This window comes from Leuciscus leuciscus (assembly GCF_965113295.1).
Source record: "Leuciscus leuciscus genome assembly, chromosome: 14".
Taxonomy (NCBI): Eukaryota; Metazoa; Chordata; class Actinopteri; order Cypriniformes; family Leuciscidae; genus Leuciscus; species Leuciscus leuciscus.
The window spans coordinates 40,825,831-40,843,977 of record NC_138738.1 but is presented as its reverse complement, the minus strand read 5'-3'; the positions used below and the strand labels follow the sequence as shown (position 1 = coordinate 40,843,977).

The window sequence follows — 18,147 nt, the reverse complement described above, 5'->3', positions numbered from 1 at the left end:
ACTTGTGCATATCCTCAGATTAAAATGTTAAAATGATTAAAGGTTCAAGGGTCTTTTATTGTCATTCCACACACATTTTTACACGAAGGAACGAAACTATAAGGTCCCGGTCGAAACACAAGATAAAAACATGAATTAATAAAACATTAGAAACTAGAGTGTGGTCCTAAACAGCTTTGTCAATAAATAGCACAACTGCATTAAAAAAAACTAGAATAGACAATGCAAAAATAAAAACAGTATAATAATTAGTAATAAAGACATAAATAGTCAAAAATGATTACTAAATAATACTTTTAATTAAAAAAAAAATGTTTTAAACAATATTATCTGACAACTTGGCATTAAATTTGGCGCCAAAACTGTTTAGATACTGTATAGATTTGAATTGCTTGTTTATTAATCTGATGCCTGTTCGCGCGCGCTGTGTACATTCCACAACGGAACGCCAATCTGAAATATGAAATCTGAATGCCGAATATGAATCTGTTGCAGGGCTGTTTATAATGAGTGTGGCTGTTGACAGGCTGTCTCATCTCTGACTCATTGAGTTCTCATGATGAAACTCGTTCTGGGAGGCGCTTGAACGCCTGAACGCCCTCAAACAAACCCTGAAGAGAAACTTGTGCTGCTGGAAGTCCTTTAAATGAAGGACAGAGAGAGTGTGTGTGTGTGTGTGTGTGTGTGTGTGTGTGTGTGTGTGTGTGTGTGTGTGTGTGTGTGTGTGTGTGTGTGTGTGTGTGTGTCTAAACCCCTAGAGATGAAACACACTCGTGTGTGTGTGCTGAGAAACACACGCTCTTCGCTTCAGACGCGCAGGTGAGTTGTGATTTTCTCGCCCCATATCGGTTTATTATTATTATTATTATTATTTAGGCTACACATTTGTAAACGAAACTAGCAAGAACACTAGAAGCTGAACATGCCTTCTCATCTGAGTCTGACATCAGCTGTTTTTATCATGAGCAGATTGTGATTGAGAACATCAAACCTGAGAGACACAAAGCTTGTATTCTGAGATGATTGATAGACAGTGTTGTGGGAACTTGAAAATGGTCCTAAATTCAGTAACAAAGAGGAATAAACGTTCATTATACTGTATATGTGACTGACAGGGTTGCTCAACTTCATTATTTTAAGTAGCCTAACTGTATTAGCCTATAGGCTACTTATTTTGGTAACACTTTACAATAAGATTCATTAGTTGCTGTATTAACTAACATGAACTAACAAATATGCAATACATTTGATACAGTATTTATTAATCTTTGTTAACGTTAGTTATTAAAAAATCCAGCTGTTTGTTGGTGTTAGTTCTCAGTAGATTAACTAATGTTAACAAATACAACCTTTGATTTTAATTATGTATTAGTAAATGTTGAAATTAATTTTAACCAAGATTAATAAATGCTGTAGAAGTGTTGGTCATTCTTAGTTCATGTTAGGGTTGTTAACTAATGAACCTTGTTGTAAAGTGTAACCCTTATTTGTGATGTTCCTAACATTCAGGACTGAATCCCTGTTCCAGCTGTGTCAGGTGTAAAGATGATCCCTGTGAATGAGTTCAGGAACATCACGTCAGAGCAGAACCCACAGTTCCGGGTCCTGAAGCCCTGGTGGGACGTCCTGTCCGAGTATCTGGGCATCGCTATGCTCATGATCGGCGTGTTTGGCTGCACGGTTCAGGTACGACATCTTCAGCTCGCAACATGATATCATGGAAGCTTGATTCTGCCACGGAGTAAAACATTTAAAAGTAATTGCAACTTTTTTTATCTAGTCAAAATTGCAATTATGAACTTTAAATTTCACAATTCTGACTTTACTTCTTGCAATTAAAATTTAAAAGTGCAACTTTTTTATCTTACAATTCTGACTTTTTTCTTGCAATTCCGAGTTCAAAAAAAAAAAAAAAAAAAAAGACAATTCAGGAAAAAAAAGTAAAAATAGCGAGATTTAAATTTCTCAATTCTGACTTTATTTCTTCCAATTCCAAGTTCTAAAAAATAAAAAAAATTCTGATAAATCAAAATTGCGAGATATGACCTTTAAATTTCACAATTCTGACTTTATTTTCTTGCAATAAATATTAAAAAGTAATTGCAACTTTTTAATCTCACAATTCTGACTTTTTTCTTGCAATTCTGTGTTCTGAATTTTTTTTCTCTCAAAATTGCCAGATATGAACTTTATGGCTTAGATTAAGCCAGGATTAGTCTTTAAATCAACTTTTCTAAACATTGTTTTAGAAAGAAAAAAACGTTACTGGTGTGTATCTTGAGACAAACAATGGCACTGATATATTTTAAGATCTGTCAGTGCAAGTTTCTTTCAGTTCAGCTCAATAATGCATTTTTACAGACAGGGTTTAGATTAAGACAGGATTAGGCCTTAGTTTGATTAGGACATTTAAGTAGCTTTTATAAACGTGGTTTAGAAAAAGTCCGGGACTAGACTGAAGCCTTGTCTGTGAAACCGGGGTTGAACTGAATTGTGAGATAAAAAGTTGCAGTTAGCTTTTTTATTCCGTAGCTGAAGTGAAGTCACCTTTATTTATACAGCGCTTTTTACAACACAGAGTGTTTCACAGCAGCTTTACCGAGATAACAGGGAAATAAATCAACTAAGTTTGTTTCTAGAAGAAAATAGCGTCACAGTCCAGCTTAAGTACGTTCAGTGATGGGTCATTTTTGTTGTAAAAAAGTTATTAATTTAGTGCATTTATCTATACAGATATATCGTCCAGCTCAGTTCAGTTCTCATATAATGCTGTCAATGCAGGAGATCAATAATATTGTTGAATATTCCCAACTAAGCAAGCCGAACCAAAAGCCATAGGCGAGAAAAGCAGAAGCTTTCATGTGATATAATTATTATGTCAGATTTACTAAGAATCCAGATATGATGATTCAGACTCTCTGTGCTCATGCTATTATTCACCATCTGAAAAGAAAGTTCACATCAAAATGAAAGTTTGTCATCATTTACTCACCTTTATGTCACTTTCTGTAGGGTTTTCTCCCTGGCCTTAAACACCAAAGGAACTGTTTTGAAGAATCTTTGAGCTTCTTTTTTCATTCATTGATAGTGGACTGATCTTTACTGCGGCTCCAAAACAAACACCATCATGGCATCATAAAAGTATAGTAGCATTCGTCCATGTGACTCATGCACTTTATTCAGAACAGAAGTCATGTGATGCTTTGTGTGAGGAACAACTTACATTTCACTTACATTATTTTCCTCCACCACAGCTTTCAAATCGATTACATTCATACGGCTTATTTTGGGGTGAACTATTCCTTTGAAAAGTACACATTTTTTTGGTATGTTCATGTTAAAACTCTTCAGTGGTGTTGGACACTCAACATGTTCCCGGTTCTACATGTAAACACAATATTTTGGATTGTAAATGGGGTAATGAGTCGTTAGCGCTGATAAGATTTGCTCTACAAAAGTGGTGGAACTTCATTATTATATTGAGTTTTCTGCATTTGGGAAGCTGCGTTTAAGACCCACAAACAATCAGAGGTTGTGTGAATGTGCACGAAGCTTCTGATCAGGAGTGTGTGCAGTAAAGAGAAGATTAGACAAGAGCGTTGGCTGATTAGATAAAATCCTGTGAGGTGTGTTTACCATCAGGCTCCTGATCTTTCCATTGTTCTTCTAATTTGCCACCAACTGTGTTCCTCTGGTGCTAAAAAGGGCCAAAGGACCGACATTTTTTGTTGGCAATGAAATTAATGTATTATATTTTAGTTTGATAATGTTTTTTATTTCATATTTTGTATTTTGGGGTATTTTTTTTATTCTAAATTATATTTACGCTGTATTTATAATCCATTTATTCACTTTTTGAGCATAGACCTGAAAATTACATTTCCAGCTTAAACTGTCGTAAATCCTGAATGCTTTAGAGCAACAGACTGAAGTTTGATCGCTTTTCAAGGACGACACTTTTTTACGTGTATTGTTATGAAAAATGAACAAAAATACTATTTTCGATTTTTATATGAAATATGTAATTTCAAAATCATGTTTTACTCTAAAACTGCTAGAAAATCAAAGCCATAAATCGAAACAAGTTGTTTTCCAAATTTAAGCTTGATATCTCAGAGTGTGTTCAGCTGCAGTACCAAACGCTTCCACTAGAGGAAATTCGTCTCCCATTAACTTCCAATGCATTAATTTTTGACCGTGAGCAGCACAAGTGTGACTATTTTTTACAGGACCATTTAACTTTTTCGAATCCTGTCCATGATTTTTTTATTTTTGTGTGTGTTCATACAGCAAGTGCCAAAACCTTTACCAAGTTTCGTACCATTCCAATGAAGTAAAAAATAAAAATACACGTAAAATTTTCTAAAACCGAAGAGCACCAGAGGGTTAAACGTTCATGATTTGAGTGTTTCATGTATCGTCATCATTGATGCTTAGACAATCTTCATCTCTCCTCAGCTGACGCAAGACAAGATATCTTGCCTGCCGAACCGACTCACGGGTCTCTCTCACGGAGACCGGGACTGCAATCACATACGGCAGCACAAGGAGAACGAGAGCCTGTGGGAATTCGCCATCACCAAACATCTCAGTCCAAACATCGTGGAGGTGTTCGGGAGGAAGAACGGCCTCGACATCCACCAGTACGAGTTCGTCAACCACTTCTGCTATGAACGTGCCGTGCACTGGTACGGCAAATACTTCCCTTACCTAGTCGTCATCCACAGTATGATCTTTATGGTGGCCAGCAGCTTCTGGTTCAAGTTCCCAGGAACATCGTCTAAGATCGAGATGTTTGTAATCATACTGGGGAAATGCTTCGACTCTCCCTGGACCACAAGAGCCATCAGCGAAGTGTCCGAAGAAAGGCGAGAAGAGAGAATGGTCGTATGGAGAAAGAACACAATGACCAAATCAGACACGGGAAACGACGACGACATGGTGTCTCTGATCCGATCTTCCGTGAAGGATCAGAAATCGGCAGAAACGGCCGCGTCACTCTTGGATAAAAAAGAGGGCGAGCAAGCAAAGGCTTTGTTCGAAAGAGTCAAGAAGTTTCGGACACATGTTGAAGAAGCAGATCTTCTTTACCTCATGTACGTTCTTCAAACGGTGCTCAAAGTCTTTAAATTTGCTTTAATCACTATTTATAGTATCGTTTTGGTCCCGAACATCCAGATTGTGGTGATGTGTTCGGTGCCTCCAGATCTGACCGGGTTTGAGGCGTTCTGCTGCAACTACAACAAAGCACATCTGTTTTCCAAATTAGCATATTGCTACATATGCTTAGTCGGGGTTTATGGACTGCTGTGCATTTATTCACTTTACTGGCTGTTCCATCGACCACTCAAAGAGTATTCCTTTGAGGCGGTCCGCTTGGAGACGGGAATTAACGACATCCCGGATGTGAAGAATGATTTTGCGTTTCTCCTGCACCTTAGTGACCAGTACGATGCCTTATACTCCAAACGCTTTGCCGTCTTCCTCTCTGAGGTGAGCGAATGCCGTTTAAGGCAGATGAACCTCAACAACGAGTGGACGGTTGGTAAACTCCGCGCTCGTCTGTCGCGTAACGCGAGCGAGAGGTTGGAGCTACACTTGTTCATGCTTCCAGGTCTACCGGACACCGTCTTCGAGGTTCCGGAAGTAGAGTCGCTCAAACTGGACATGATAAGCAACGTCACGGTGCCTGGAAGCGTAACGCAGCTCGTGGCTTTACAGGAGATCTCGTTGATCAACAGTCCAGCTAAGCTTCAGCTAGCGGCGCTTAATCACCTGCGCGAGAACCTAAAGGTTCTGCGTCTGACCTTTGAAGGCCCGGATCAAGTTCCGCCGTGGATGTACACCTTACAAAACCTGGAAGAGCTTCACTTAAGCGGCCCTTTAAGCAACGAACTCTCTCGTAGTCCTTCCCTCGACACTTTACGTGAGCTCAAAAACCTGCGCGTGCTAACGTTACGTAGCAAACTGATCAAGATACCACCTAGTATTGTGGACGTTTCCAATCAGCTTTTGCGATTGTGCGTTCACAATGAGGGTACGAGGCTTCAGGTTTTCAACAGCCTAAAGAAGCTGGTTAGCCTAGCCACTTTGGAGCTAACAGGCTGCTGTCTTGAGCGAATCCCAAGCGCGGTTTTCAGTCTTTCCCATCTCCAAGAGTTGGACCTTAAAGAGAACAGGCTCATCACCGTAGAAGAAATCTTGAGTTTGCAGCACTGCCGACGTTTGACGACCCTCAAACTCTGGCATAATGACATTTCCTACATCCCCGAACATGTTAGCAAACTCCGCGCGCTTGAGACGCTGGATGTCAGCTGGAATAAGATCCACAAGCTTCCACTTCGGTTGTGTTACTGCACTAAACTCAGACATCTGGATCTCTCGCACAACCAGCTGACATCTCTTCCCTTGGAGATCGGCGTCCTACAGTGTCTCCAGTTCTTCTCGGTGGCCTTCAACTCTCTGGAGAGTCTCCCTGAAGAGCTCTTCTCCTGCAAGAGGCTGAAGGTCCTAGCATTGGGAAATAACAGCATTTCCACCTTGTCCCCACGGATTGGGAATCTGTCTCAGCTGGTTCGGCTCGAGCTGAAGGGAAACAGGCTCGAGTCTTTGCCTGTAGAAATCGCCGAGTGTCTCCTACTAAAACTGGCTGCTCTGATAGTGGAAGATAGTCTGATGGACCTGCTGCCTTCGGACGTGAAGGACAAATTGAAGCACAGATAATCACAACACTGGCTCACATTCTTAGTTTTAATGGGAGTATGCTTTGAATAAATCATACACTGTGAACCCGGAGTGAAATTAGCCGAATGAAATGAGTTAGTTTTGCTCGAAAATGACTGAAAGTTCTTTGTACTTGATAGAAAAAAAGTGAACTCACTGGCCCAGTTTCACAGACAGGGCTTAGACTAAGCCAGGATTAGGCCTTAGTTCAATTAGGTCATTTGAAGGTGGGGTTAGCTATATTTCAAAAATGCTGTTGGACATTGTTGATATTTGAAATCAATCAATCAAACTCTTCATTGCTCCGCCTCCAATACTCACACTCCAATCCTAACAGCCCGTGAACCCCGATCCCCCTGCAAGCGAGTCGATGACGCTAATCACTGCATTCACTAGCAGTCGTCAGCGCGACTCTCGCTAGCTGGCCTCCGTTACGCACGCAATCCAAGAGAGGATGTCTGTTAATCATAGCAGAAGCGTAACAGTAACATAATGCTTCACAAAAAATAAAGCGCACGAATGACAAGGAGGCACAAAAAATGTTACGTAAAGTACACAATAGTAATTACAAACAAGAGTTGGTTGTTAGTTGCCAACAGCACAGCAGCTCCAGACACACAATGACACTCAAAAACCCAGTGTTACTCAGTGTTACTCAGTGTTACTCGCATGTGAACCCGAATCAAAGCAACATCTGTGTCTGTTTTCAGGCTTGGGAAGCTTTTCTAATATTAATGCGGGTCCTAAAGCTCTTGCCCAGTCATAACCCTTCATTTTCCAGTTATTTCTTCTAAGCTTTTCTCTTTTGTATCGTGTCTCATCTCTGTTTCTGCAGTCTTTCTTCAAATCTCTCTCTTGCTCGTTCTCTCTCCTCCACCGACATACGACCCCTAATGCTGATTGGCTACACACGTTTGTTGTTGTTTGTTCGTGTGTCAGTCCGACTAACTTCCAAACAGCGTTTTTTCAATCATTGATTACCCCATCTTTAAGTAGCTTTTATAAACGTGCCTTAAAAAAAGAAAAAAAACATTAGGCCTACTGGTGTGCATTTTGAGTAAAAAAAAAATGGCACTGATGTATTTTTAAGATATGCTTCCAGTTAAAACAGCTCAAACATGCATTAGCTTAAGCCTTAGGCGTCTGTGAAACCGGGGGAATAACTGATTGTATTACGCTGAACTTAAACTGAATGAGTTTTTAGTTCCCAGCATGGATGCGTCAGACTGAATAAGGAGAATAAATGTTGAAATAAAGTGTTATTTTGTGTGTTTTGCATTAATATAATGCGAGTGTTTAAGCGAGTGTTAGTGTTTAATCCTCTGTTATGTTGGGACTTGTTGGGTTTGTGTTGTGTTGTAGTTTTGAAGGTAATTGTGTTAAACAGGAGAGCGGGGATATTGCAGTTTTTTAAGACATGTTTTGTACATGCAAATGTATTGTGATAATCTATTTGCTAGTCATATTAGCACATGCAACTGTGTTTAGCTAACAGCTAGTTGTAAAAAAAGTTTAAATGTTAACAAAATTGAATTTAGCATCTAGTTTGAGTCAGGTTAGTCAACATTTTATTAAATTGCAATTAACATGTTTGTGTTGTACAAAATCTCACATGTTAAGCTCTGCTAACTTAACTTTGAAGTTTGTTAACTTCATTTTGATTGCCTCAAATTTGTGGAGTCCTCCCAACTCATTAGGGTTTACAGTGTAGCTGATTCATTTGATGACATTGATGATATGAGCAATGATCAAAACTCAATGAAATTCACCGTTTACAGCAATTAAGTCCGTTTTTGTGAGTTATACAAGCACACTTCTAACTACACACATAAGGTGGGTCCTGTGACAGTCATTGTGTTTAGGGCGTGAAGCAATGAACTTTCACCCGACAGACTCGACAGACTAGATCACGGCTGAAATCACAGACTCTCTTGAGTTGGCACTTATTTTGAACAAGTACTTGAGCTGTGACAGCTAGAAAGTAGATTCTATATGGTATGAATGTGTGTAGCATGAATGAAATTCGGACGTACCATATTCGTCATGTTGTCATTATCATGTGACCTTCCAGCGTCAGTTGCGTCGCTTCACTGCCATTCATAAATCCTCTCCCGTGGCCTCATGGGATAAAGTGTCCATCATATGCAAACTTCAGAATCTCGCCAGAAGAAGTAGAACATCAAGGTACTTTTTGCCTACTAGTACTGTGAATTCGGACATATTCCCATACTGTGTTGTCTGATACTGTTTTTCACCTTGGGAAGTATGAGATTTGCGGACACAGATTTATACAGGAGCCCAGTCCTGTTCCTGGAGAGTTCAGATTTCCAGAACACCTGTCTGTAATTAATTATCAAGTGTTTATGAATATTGTAATTAGCTGGCTGATTAGAGTTGGAGCTGAACTTTGCAGGAAAGTAGATCTCCAGAATCGACAGCCTCTCAAAATCTAAATCTAAAAAATCTCTAGAAAATCTCAAAATATGCCATTTATTTTCCCATAGGGGAATTTATTCTTAAAGTCGCCCTGTGGTGAAAATCCAGCTTTTAATGTTGTTTATGTGTTGATGTGGTGTTTTTAATACGCTTTAAGACAAACCATATACAAATAAGTCAACACCATTGCTGAGTCACAAACTACCTTGTAATCAGATAAACGTGTGATCGTCAACGAGTGGATCTCTGAGCTGAGTGAGTGGAGGCGGGGCTCATTTGCATATTCATAGAACCACGTATAGTAAATGAGGCAAGGGTGTCGAGTTACATTCAAGCTATTTTAGGGCATGAAGAATTTAGATACAATTATTGACTACAGGGGGACTTTAAATGTTTGTATGTATATGAATATTTTGCAATAAACATTAAATATGTTGTTTCTACGCACAATCAACATCTTCAAATCAATCGTTTTTGTCCAATTTTCAACTACTTTTTAGCTTCAAATCAAAATTTGATTGTGTCAAAATATTCCAAATAATGTTGTAATAAACCTCTGTTTGGTTTGCTTTGTTTTTTAATCCCTATATGGAAAAAATTGTAGATGAAAAGTACTGAACCACTGAAAAGTAGATGGGCACTGTTGCACTCATGCTAACATTGACACTATCAGAAATATGATCCGCTGGCCATAAGAACAGATGAGATGTAGATGAGATTAATGCTAGTGGGTTTCTCCTGATGTTCTGAGCAGATGTGGGCTCTTTCCCACCGAGGGAACGATGAACACACTCGAGGTCACTGATATACAGCTGCTACAGTAGAGAATCCTCATGCTGAGACACACATGATCCCAGTGCTGTGTGTATCTTTAGCCTGAACTGTTTCTGTATTTCTAGTTTTTGTTTTTTCAGTAGTATTTAAGCTCAAGGTTATCTATTAAAGTAAGTTCATTCAGGTGTTTAAACGTTAACACATGAACAGATCTGATTAGAAATGAATGTAGCTTTTCTTTATAACAAAAGACACACACACACACACACACACACACACACACACACACTGAAATTCAATTCTTAACAATGAAACTTATTTTGTGTTGTTTCCCAATGGTAGGTGTGTCTGAGCAAGTGGAAATTTCCACAGGGGTATATGTGTCTGTGTGTGTGTGTGTGTGTGTGTGTGTGTGTGTGTGTGTGTGTGTGTGTGTGTGTGTCTGTGTCTGTGTCTGTGTGTGTGTGTGTGTGTGTGTGTGTGTGTGTGTGTGAGTGAGTGAGTGTGTTTGTAATACCTAGACAAAGCTGCTAACATTCCTTTTCATATCATTCACATTCACTTCAGCCAGCCACCTGAGCTGTAAATGTCATGTGACTACTGACTCTTGACCACAGAAAATGATGTCATGACATCACAAGAGTCCCAAACCCTTCACTAGTGACTATCCTGAGCTCTGATGTCAAGGTCAGCTCATTCAAGAGCCTCCAAAGCAATATCATGACATAGTTGTAAATTAATGTTACTTGGACAAAAATGAATTGTCAGAATATGCAAATTGCAAAATGCAATAAGCCAATCAGCAGACGCTTCAGTGGCTCCCTCTACTGGCAGATTAGTTGTAATCAACTTGAAGAAATATCCTCATGTCTTTGGAGGAATGGAGAGAATAATAATACGTTTCTTTACTCTTTTACATGTTTTCAGACTGTGGATCATTTAGTCTTTTCTTTGATTCAGATTCATTCGATGAGCATATTCTGCAACATTCATAAAATCAGCAAAACAATTTCACTACTGAAAGACTGCATTACTTTTCTTGGTAGCAAAATGGTGGATGTCTGGACCGCCGGATCTGCTGAAGATTGTCTGAGATACGGTGTGATGTAGATGTGTGCATGTGTCTTCAGTCTCTTCAGTATGTGCATGTGGATGTGTAGACACTTGTTTTTATTGTACAGTATTAGTTTGTAAGGGTTCATTTTTTGTGCACATTGGACTTCCCCCTTTACAATAAAGATTAGTCATTCTTGTTATGCAAAGAATTTCTTTGGCAAACCATTCAAAATATAATTCAAAAACACAAGCAGTCCGAATTTGCTGTCTTGAAGGTCATTGTGTACGAATAATAAAGTGTTTTGTTGTGTGCATGTGATGAATGTGTGGATTTTGAGACATCTATGAAGAAGTGATTGTAGTTTATCTTATAAGAGGAACTGCACAGGGTTTGGAATAAATGCACTTAGTATCGAGAAATGTGTGTTTTGTGGTCAGGTTGAGGAACTAGTGATGCTAAAATGTAATATTCATTGTGTTGCAGGTCAACTATGTCTGGTTAAATACTGTAAAAAAATGTCATTGACTCTGCATCCAATCACCTGAAGTGAACAAAAGTCCTTCTAGAACTGAAAGTAATTTCAATCTACAAGAAAATAAAGTAGAAGCTTCAGCTCATCAGGCCTCCAGTGTTTGTCCAGTCGGTTTAAAACCCCATTAAAGGCTTCAAACTGTTATTTTCAGAGGATGATTTACTCACGTACGCTAGTATATGGACTTTGTCCGGTGATCTCAGACACTCACTGTTTATGAGTGACAGCTCTGATTGTTGGCACGATTGATGAAGTCAAGCATTTAACAATTTGTTTAATCATCTACTGGTCTTTTCCGTATCAGATGTCAAGCAGTAATTGATGTATTTGAGAGAATTGCTCATTAAAATGACGAACGCAGTATTACGCATCAGATAGAGGGAGAGCTTTGCTGCTGGATGTTAGAAGTATCCTGAGAGTTTGGCTCGATTCCAGTGAGCAAACAAACCCGCCATTGTGTTTGCGTCCTCTCCGAGTTGTAGTTTCCCCCAGAGAAACAGACTGTCTGTTGAAAGCAAAGCTCTGTGAAAGCACAATGTTTGCCTTGTACAGTGGCACACATTCCTGCGTTGGGTAATTGTGCCGTACAGGGTCACCTTGAGCACATACAGACACCAGACGCACCTTCAGAGATGACATGAAGGCGACACTAGACTCTGTGAAACTCGTCATATGATTTTACTGTATATTTGTAGTTAGTGATAATATACAAATGATTGTTTGAGAATGTTCTCACACTGCTCTGATGAGTCCTGAAATACAGACCCTTTCCAAAAAATTAGAATATCATGGAAAAGTTTATTTATTTCCATAATGGGCTTTATGCACAGCTGCACTACTTCCTGAACTTCAGCCAGCTCTTTGTTTCCTGTCTGCCATTATTGGACAAACTGATTAATCCAGGTGTGTCAGATTATTGTTACTGAGGTCAGGCACACCTGGATTAATCAGTTTGTCCAATAATGGCAGACAGGAAACAAAGAGCTGGCTGAAGTTCAGGAAGTAGTGCAGCTGTGCATAAAGCCCATTCCATTCAAAACATTAAACTTCCATAGATTATAGATTCAGGGCCCACAACTTAAACGATTTCAAGTATTTAGTTGTTTATTTGTACATAATTTGGGCTTCCAGCTCATAAAACCCACAAAAACAGGATTTCAAAAAATTTGAATATTACATGAAATCACACAGTAATTACACAGTAATACCATGGTCACTGAACCAGGTTTTGGTTCTTCTGGCAGTGTGGGCAGGTGCAAATCCTGCTGGGAAATGAAGTCAGCATCTCCATAAAGCTTGTCTGCTGAAGGAAGCATGAAGTGCTCTGGAAATGTCCTGGTAGAGACGGCTGCGTTGAGTGGACCAACACCAGCCGATGACACGGCTTCCCAAACCAACACAGACTGTGGAAACTTCACACTGGACTTCAAGCATCTTGGATTGTGTGCCTCTCCATTCTTCCTCCAGACTCTTGGACCTTGGTTTCCAAATGAGATGCAAAATTTGCTCTCATCAGAAAAGAGGACTTTGGTCCACTGTGCTTTATTAAATCCAGAGTCAACGCAGCCGTCTACCAGGACATTTCCAGAGCACTTCATGCTTCCTTCATTTTCCAGCAGGATTTGCACCACCCACACTGCCAAAATAACCCAAACCTGGTTCAATGACCATGGTATCACTGTGTAATTACTGTGTGATTTCATGTAATATTCTAATTTTTTGAAATCCTGCTTTCGTGTGTTTTCGTGGGTTTTATGAGCTGGAAGCCCAAATTATGTACAAATAAACAACTAAATACTTGAAATCGTTTAAGTTGTGGGCCCTGAATCTATAATCTATGGAAGTTTAACGTTTTGAATGGAATTATGGAAATAAATAGACTTTTCCATGATATTCTAATTTTTTGGAAAGGGTCTGTAAAGACCCGTAACATGACGAACACGTGTCCAGTGTTTTGTTTTAAAATCCTCCTGCATGTAGTCCATTTTTTTCATGCCTTAAAATATCTTGACTGTAACTCGACACCCTTGCCTCATTTAGTATACGCGGTTCTATGAATATGCAAATGAGCCCCGCCTCCACTCACTCACTCAGCTCAGAGATCCACTGGTTGACGATCACATGTTGATCTGATTGGTTACAAGGTAGTTTGTGACGTCAGAAACACCAGCGATTTCAAAGTGTGTGTTTGAGACTGTCTTTGGTTCACTGCAGTTTTAAGGAGGAAATACTCAGCAATGCTGTCGACTTATGAATTTACACATGGTTTGTCTTAAAGCATATTAATAACAACACATAGACACATAAACAACATTAAAAGCTGGATTTCCACCAGAGGGGGAGTTTAATCTACTTACGTTTTTGTGTGTGTGTGTGAATGTTCTTGATTAAGAAAAATCTCAGTAGCAATGACACAACTAACAAGTTCAAAGTGAGTTTTCAGTTTATTAAACACCTTAATAAATAACATTTGAAATACCACAGTAAACATAACGTTAATATACAATTCTTCAATAAATAAGTAAAATAAATTCATAGACTGTTATTTACAGATGATGTTAACACTCCAACCACACTTGCACACAAAACGAGAATTCATCAGTGCACGGATGGCAGGGAATACATTTACAGGAATAAAAATGTTAACAGTTCAAGTTTCTGCACAGAAATATTTAGCAAAATACCAAAAGTTATTTACATGTGTGCTTGGCAAACCCACACGTGACTGAAGGAGAGCGGCTCTCTTTGAAACCAGTGCAGGGATTTGCTCTGTGCAAAACTGGCGCTACACATTCCAGCTAATATTATGAGTTCAACTACCAACTATGGAAACATATATCAACATCCAACATATTAATATGAATTACAAAATGCTAATGAGCGCTCCAACAGCGTATAGTTCTTCAATTCGAACTGCTCGCCATCAGGTTCTCCAACAGCTCCACGATCTCCGGAGCGCAGGCGTCCCGGGCCACGTCCAGCGGTTTGGACCCTGCATTGTCCTGGTGGCCCAGGTTTGACAGCGGGGCCAGGAACTCCACCACGTCCCAGTTGCTCTCGCGGATGGCGATGTGGATGGGTAACGCGCCGCTGTGGTCGGGGACATTGACTGAGGCGCCGTAGTCCACCAGCACTCGCAATGTGTCCAGGAACCCCGTGCGGGCCGCATCGTGCGCAGGGGTCACGCCGCAGCGGTCCTGGATGTTTGGGTCAGCGCCGTGGTCCAGTAACACACACGCCACACTGGTGCAGCCCATCATCATCACCTACAGCACACCAAACATCTCATTATGTGCTTTATAAATGATGACTAGTGGTGAAAAATGGGTCGGCTTCGTAGGAAGCAAAAATATATAACCTCAGGTAAAGAGTTTGTTCACCCAAAATTTTTTATTGCCGCATAATTTACTCACCCTCAAGCCATTCTAGGTGTATATGACTTCCTTCTTTCAGCCAAAGAAAATGCCTAACTGAAATTGTGTTCGGCTGAAAGAAGAAAAGCCTACACCAAGGATGGCTTTATAGGTCAAATTATAGGACCATTTTAATTTTGGGATGAACAAACCCTTTAAAGCAAGGACAAAACGCTATATGCCAGCTCTACCATTCCTCTGTTTAATGAAAATAAGACTTTGTTACATCATTAACTATTTAGTTCCTGTTTGTATTCTTTAGTCTTACTTTTTGAGGTACTTTCTGCGTTAATTCGGTCATATTGCTGAGCAGAAAAGTGAATAACAGATGATTGACAGCGGTCACTATGACATAATCGCAGTCAGATGGTAAAGGCGGAAAGGAAAGCGAAACAAACTCTGTGTAATAATACTGTGTTTTAATGCTGTAAATGAGTAAATCACCTGTAGTGCGGTTTTCCCGAACTCATTGAGCGTGTCCGGTTCGACCCGGTGATCCTGGAGAATCCGCCGAACCGAGTCCACATTCCCCTGAGCCGCAGCCGTGCTGAGACTCTTCCCGCAGGACCCGAGCCCGTCCAGAACCATCATCTGAAACACCTGGACCGACACGAGCCACAAACACAAGGGCAGATCTGAGACAAACGCGAGAAAAGAACTCCGTGATGCGGAACATTAACGCGAATCTCTCTGAAGAATTGATTAAACGGTATCAATACACGTCACGGTCAAAATGAACGTATGAACACCTTTTAAGGCGCTTACCTCTTCGTTGCTGTTTGTGGATTAGTGACCGTTGGCTGTTTATCTGTGTTTACACAAATACGTCAAAACAATCATACATAATACGCTCTACTCGCGGTTGCGCCTTTACATTGCGCGCTTCATCGGCAACAGAGCTGCATGACGACAAGAACACTTCGACCAATCAGAAACCACACACGCCAACACGGCTGCCATAATTGGACAAAAGGGAGGAGTGCCGATAGGCGTTGCTACAGTATCTCCGTGGTAACTGCGCCAGCGACCAATGAGAATCAAGAGCGCAGAAGGCGGGCAATTTGAGAAGGTTTGTTTGTAAACTGCAGCGTTCATTCACTGAGTGTGGGAGTGTGGAAAAAAGAGCGGGTCTTCGTGACAGAGTCTACAGGAGACCCAGTTATATGTCATGAGGAACGACACAACAGTTAACACATTATATCAATTAGTGCAAGACAAATATATTTAATTTATTGCAAAAAGACAACATATTCCATGATTTGCTGCAAAAAGCACTCGTGAAAATACATTATTATTGTGCCTGAAATGCTTGGTATGTTTACATTCAGCGTCAAACTTTTTTTGTAATGAAATTCTGACAGGATAAAATCGACTAAAAACAGACATAAACATTACATAAACGTCTTAAAAAAAACAAAAAAAAACATTCTCAGTCATGTGTCGGCAGTGCTCATTAGTTGTTTGTCCTCAGCTGGTAATCTGAAAGCGTACACAGATATAAATACATAAATTAATACATTAGTCATTGTTTTGACATCTACTTCATTGCCAAAGACACATCTTTTAAAAAACCTGCTATATAGGACAAAACATATAAAATATTCTAAGTGTAGGAAATTTCAACATTTTTTTTTTTTTTGTTGTTTTTTTTTGTGCAATTTGTAATAAATTGAAAATTATATGGTCAGGCAGGAAAATATTTACTCAAATGGTCACAGAAACGATGCACCTGGTGTAGCCCCTTTTCTATGCATGTATGTATATATTATTATGTTTATTTATTTAACTTAGTTTTGTGCGTGTCTGTCAATGGTTTTTGTTTAAATGATTGAGCTTATTTATGTTTTACATTATTGCTTGTTAGTGTGAATAAGAAAGCCTATGAAAAATAAATCATAAAAATACCTGCTTTGTTAAAAATATGCAAAACCCCTTGCTCACCTCCGCTCTGTGTGATGTAGCGGACCCACGGCAGCGCCTGATAGCCACTCTTCTCAATGATCTTCATGTATCGTACCTTTCAAATAACATACAATTTTTGTATGTTGAAACATGTGCCATAACTGATCATAAAGTCTTACATTAGATCTTAAACACACCGAGTTTAAAGAACACATGCAGACATCTCATCCTGTAAAAACAGAGACACCACCACACCCAATCAAAGAACATTGCATTAAAACAGAATATTATATTAATTATATTATATTATATTATATTATATTATATATTAATTCTATTAGTGTGCTGTAAGTGATGTAAAGTGTGACGAAATAATAGGAAATTCGAACTCAAGTGGTCACAGGAGACGCATTTAAAACGTGTTAATTTCAGGTGAAAAACAGTAATGTTCTTTGACTGACAATTCATGATGAGATCACCGAAAACTCATCTTAATGCCAGGTGGAAACAGGGCTTCTGTCTCGCACGCTTAATTTCCGGGATATTATCTATCATTTACGGGCGTCAGGGAACCGTGGGAAACTCCCAGAACTTCCAGGAGAAGTGGGATGTCTCCACATGTAACATTTGGCACAAGAGTAAATAGACTGATAGAACGCATTTGCCCATGCAAAGTCATGCACACACACACACACACACACACACACACACACACCTGTATGCCTGACACTGTGAAATATGGGATCTCAAACTTGACGGTGATCGGAGGTTTTCCCTCTTTCTCGTCCTTTTCCACACTTGGCAGGCCGAAGTGAGCACGCATGAGGAACTCCTTTCCACCCTGCCAGTGGACACAACGACACAGAGAGACGACAGATCAGTTTTACAGATTCAATAAAGATCTTGAACAAAATTCTTCATAAAACAACATTAGTAACACTTTATTTTACAGTACGTGTACTTAAAGTATAGTTACCCAAGAAAGTGCTGGTAATACAAGGGAACTACATGGGTTAAGGTTAGGTTTAGGGATAGGTTTGGGGTTATAACACAGTTATTGTAATTGCTTTAATAAGTACATTGTATGTGCATGCGGAACAGGACTGTAAAATAAAGTGCTACCACAACATCTTATGACAGAAGAGCTGAGCATCAGTAATTGGTTTCTTACTGGGAAGGATTTAATGCTCCACACCACCCAGTTCTTTTCAGGAACGTATTTAGCATGACCTGTGCTGGTTTTGAACTTGGGAGAGTCGGCATCACTCGGCACAGGCACACGAATCTCAACGTTATTGGCTACAGACTGC

The 18,147-nt window shown here is 39.7% G+C and overlaps 2 protein-coding genes across 5 annotated transcripts; one reads left to right on the top strand and one right to left on the bottom strand.

Annotated features, from left to right (window-relative positions):
- Positions 1–658: 658 nt before the first annotated feature.
- LOC309473887 (volume-regulated anion channel subunit LRRC8E) lies at positions 659–7,985 on the top strand. 2 transcript variants are annotated; one of them, XM_082136134.1, is made up of 3 exons: positions 659–819; positions 1,529–1,686; positions 4,459–7,985. In XM_082136134.1, exons 2-3 carry the CDS (start codon positions 1,546–1,548, stop codon positions 6,721–6,723), a joined length of 2,406 nt encoding a protein of 801 aa, XP_081992260.1. In that variant the 5' UTR covers positions 659–819; positions 1,529–1,545; the 3' UTR covers positions 6,724–7,985. The 2 variants fall into 2 exon arrangements, with proteins under 2 accessions (XP_081992260.1, XP_081992259.1); XM_082136133.1 differs by having other exon boundaries at positions 1,510–1,686.
- A 5,962-nt stretch (positions 7,986–13,947) lies between these two features.
- Positions 13,948–18,147, bottom strand: cdkn2d (cyclin-dependent kinase inhibitor 2D (p19, inhibits CDK4)). 3 transcript variants are annotated; one of them, XM_082136261.1, is made up of 6 exons: positions 18,009–18,147; positions 17,553–17,678; positions 16,877–16,952; positions 15,701–16,414; positions 15,380–15,570; positions 13,948–14,788 (listed from the first exon to the last, which is right to left on the bottom strand). In XM_082136261.1, the coding sequence occupies exons 5-6, from the start codon at positions 15,524–15,526 to the stop codon at positions 14,426–14,428; spliced, it is 510 nt and encodes a 169-aa protein (XP_081992387.1). In that variant the 5' UTR covers positions 15,527–15,570; positions 15,701–16,414; positions 16,877–16,952; positions 17,553–17,678; positions 18,009–18,147; the 3' UTR covers positions 13,948–14,425. The 3 variants fall into 3 exon arrangements, with proteins under 3 accessions (XP_081992387.1, XP_081992386.1, XP_081992385.1); XM_082136260.1 differs by having other exon boundaries at positions 15,380–15,535; XM_082136259.1 differs by having other exon boundaries at positions 15,380–16,414.

Coding starts and splice junctions, on each gene's coding strand:
- LOC309473887 (XM_082136134.1), top strand. CDS start 1,546: ATGATCCCTGTGAATGAGTTCAGGAACATCACGTCAGAGCAGAACCCA. Junction 1,687..4,458: donor TGTTTGGCTGCACGGTTCAG/GTACGACATCTT, acceptor ATCTCTCCTCAG/CTGACGCAAGACAAGATATC.
- cdkn2d (XM_082136259.1), bottom strand. CDS start 15,526: ATGATGGTTCTGGACGGGCTCGGGTCCTGCGGGAAGAGTCTCAGCACG. Junction 14,789..15,379: donor TCGGGAAAACCGCACTACAG/GTGATTTACTCA, acceptor GGTGTGCTGTAG/GTGATGATGATGGGCTGCAC.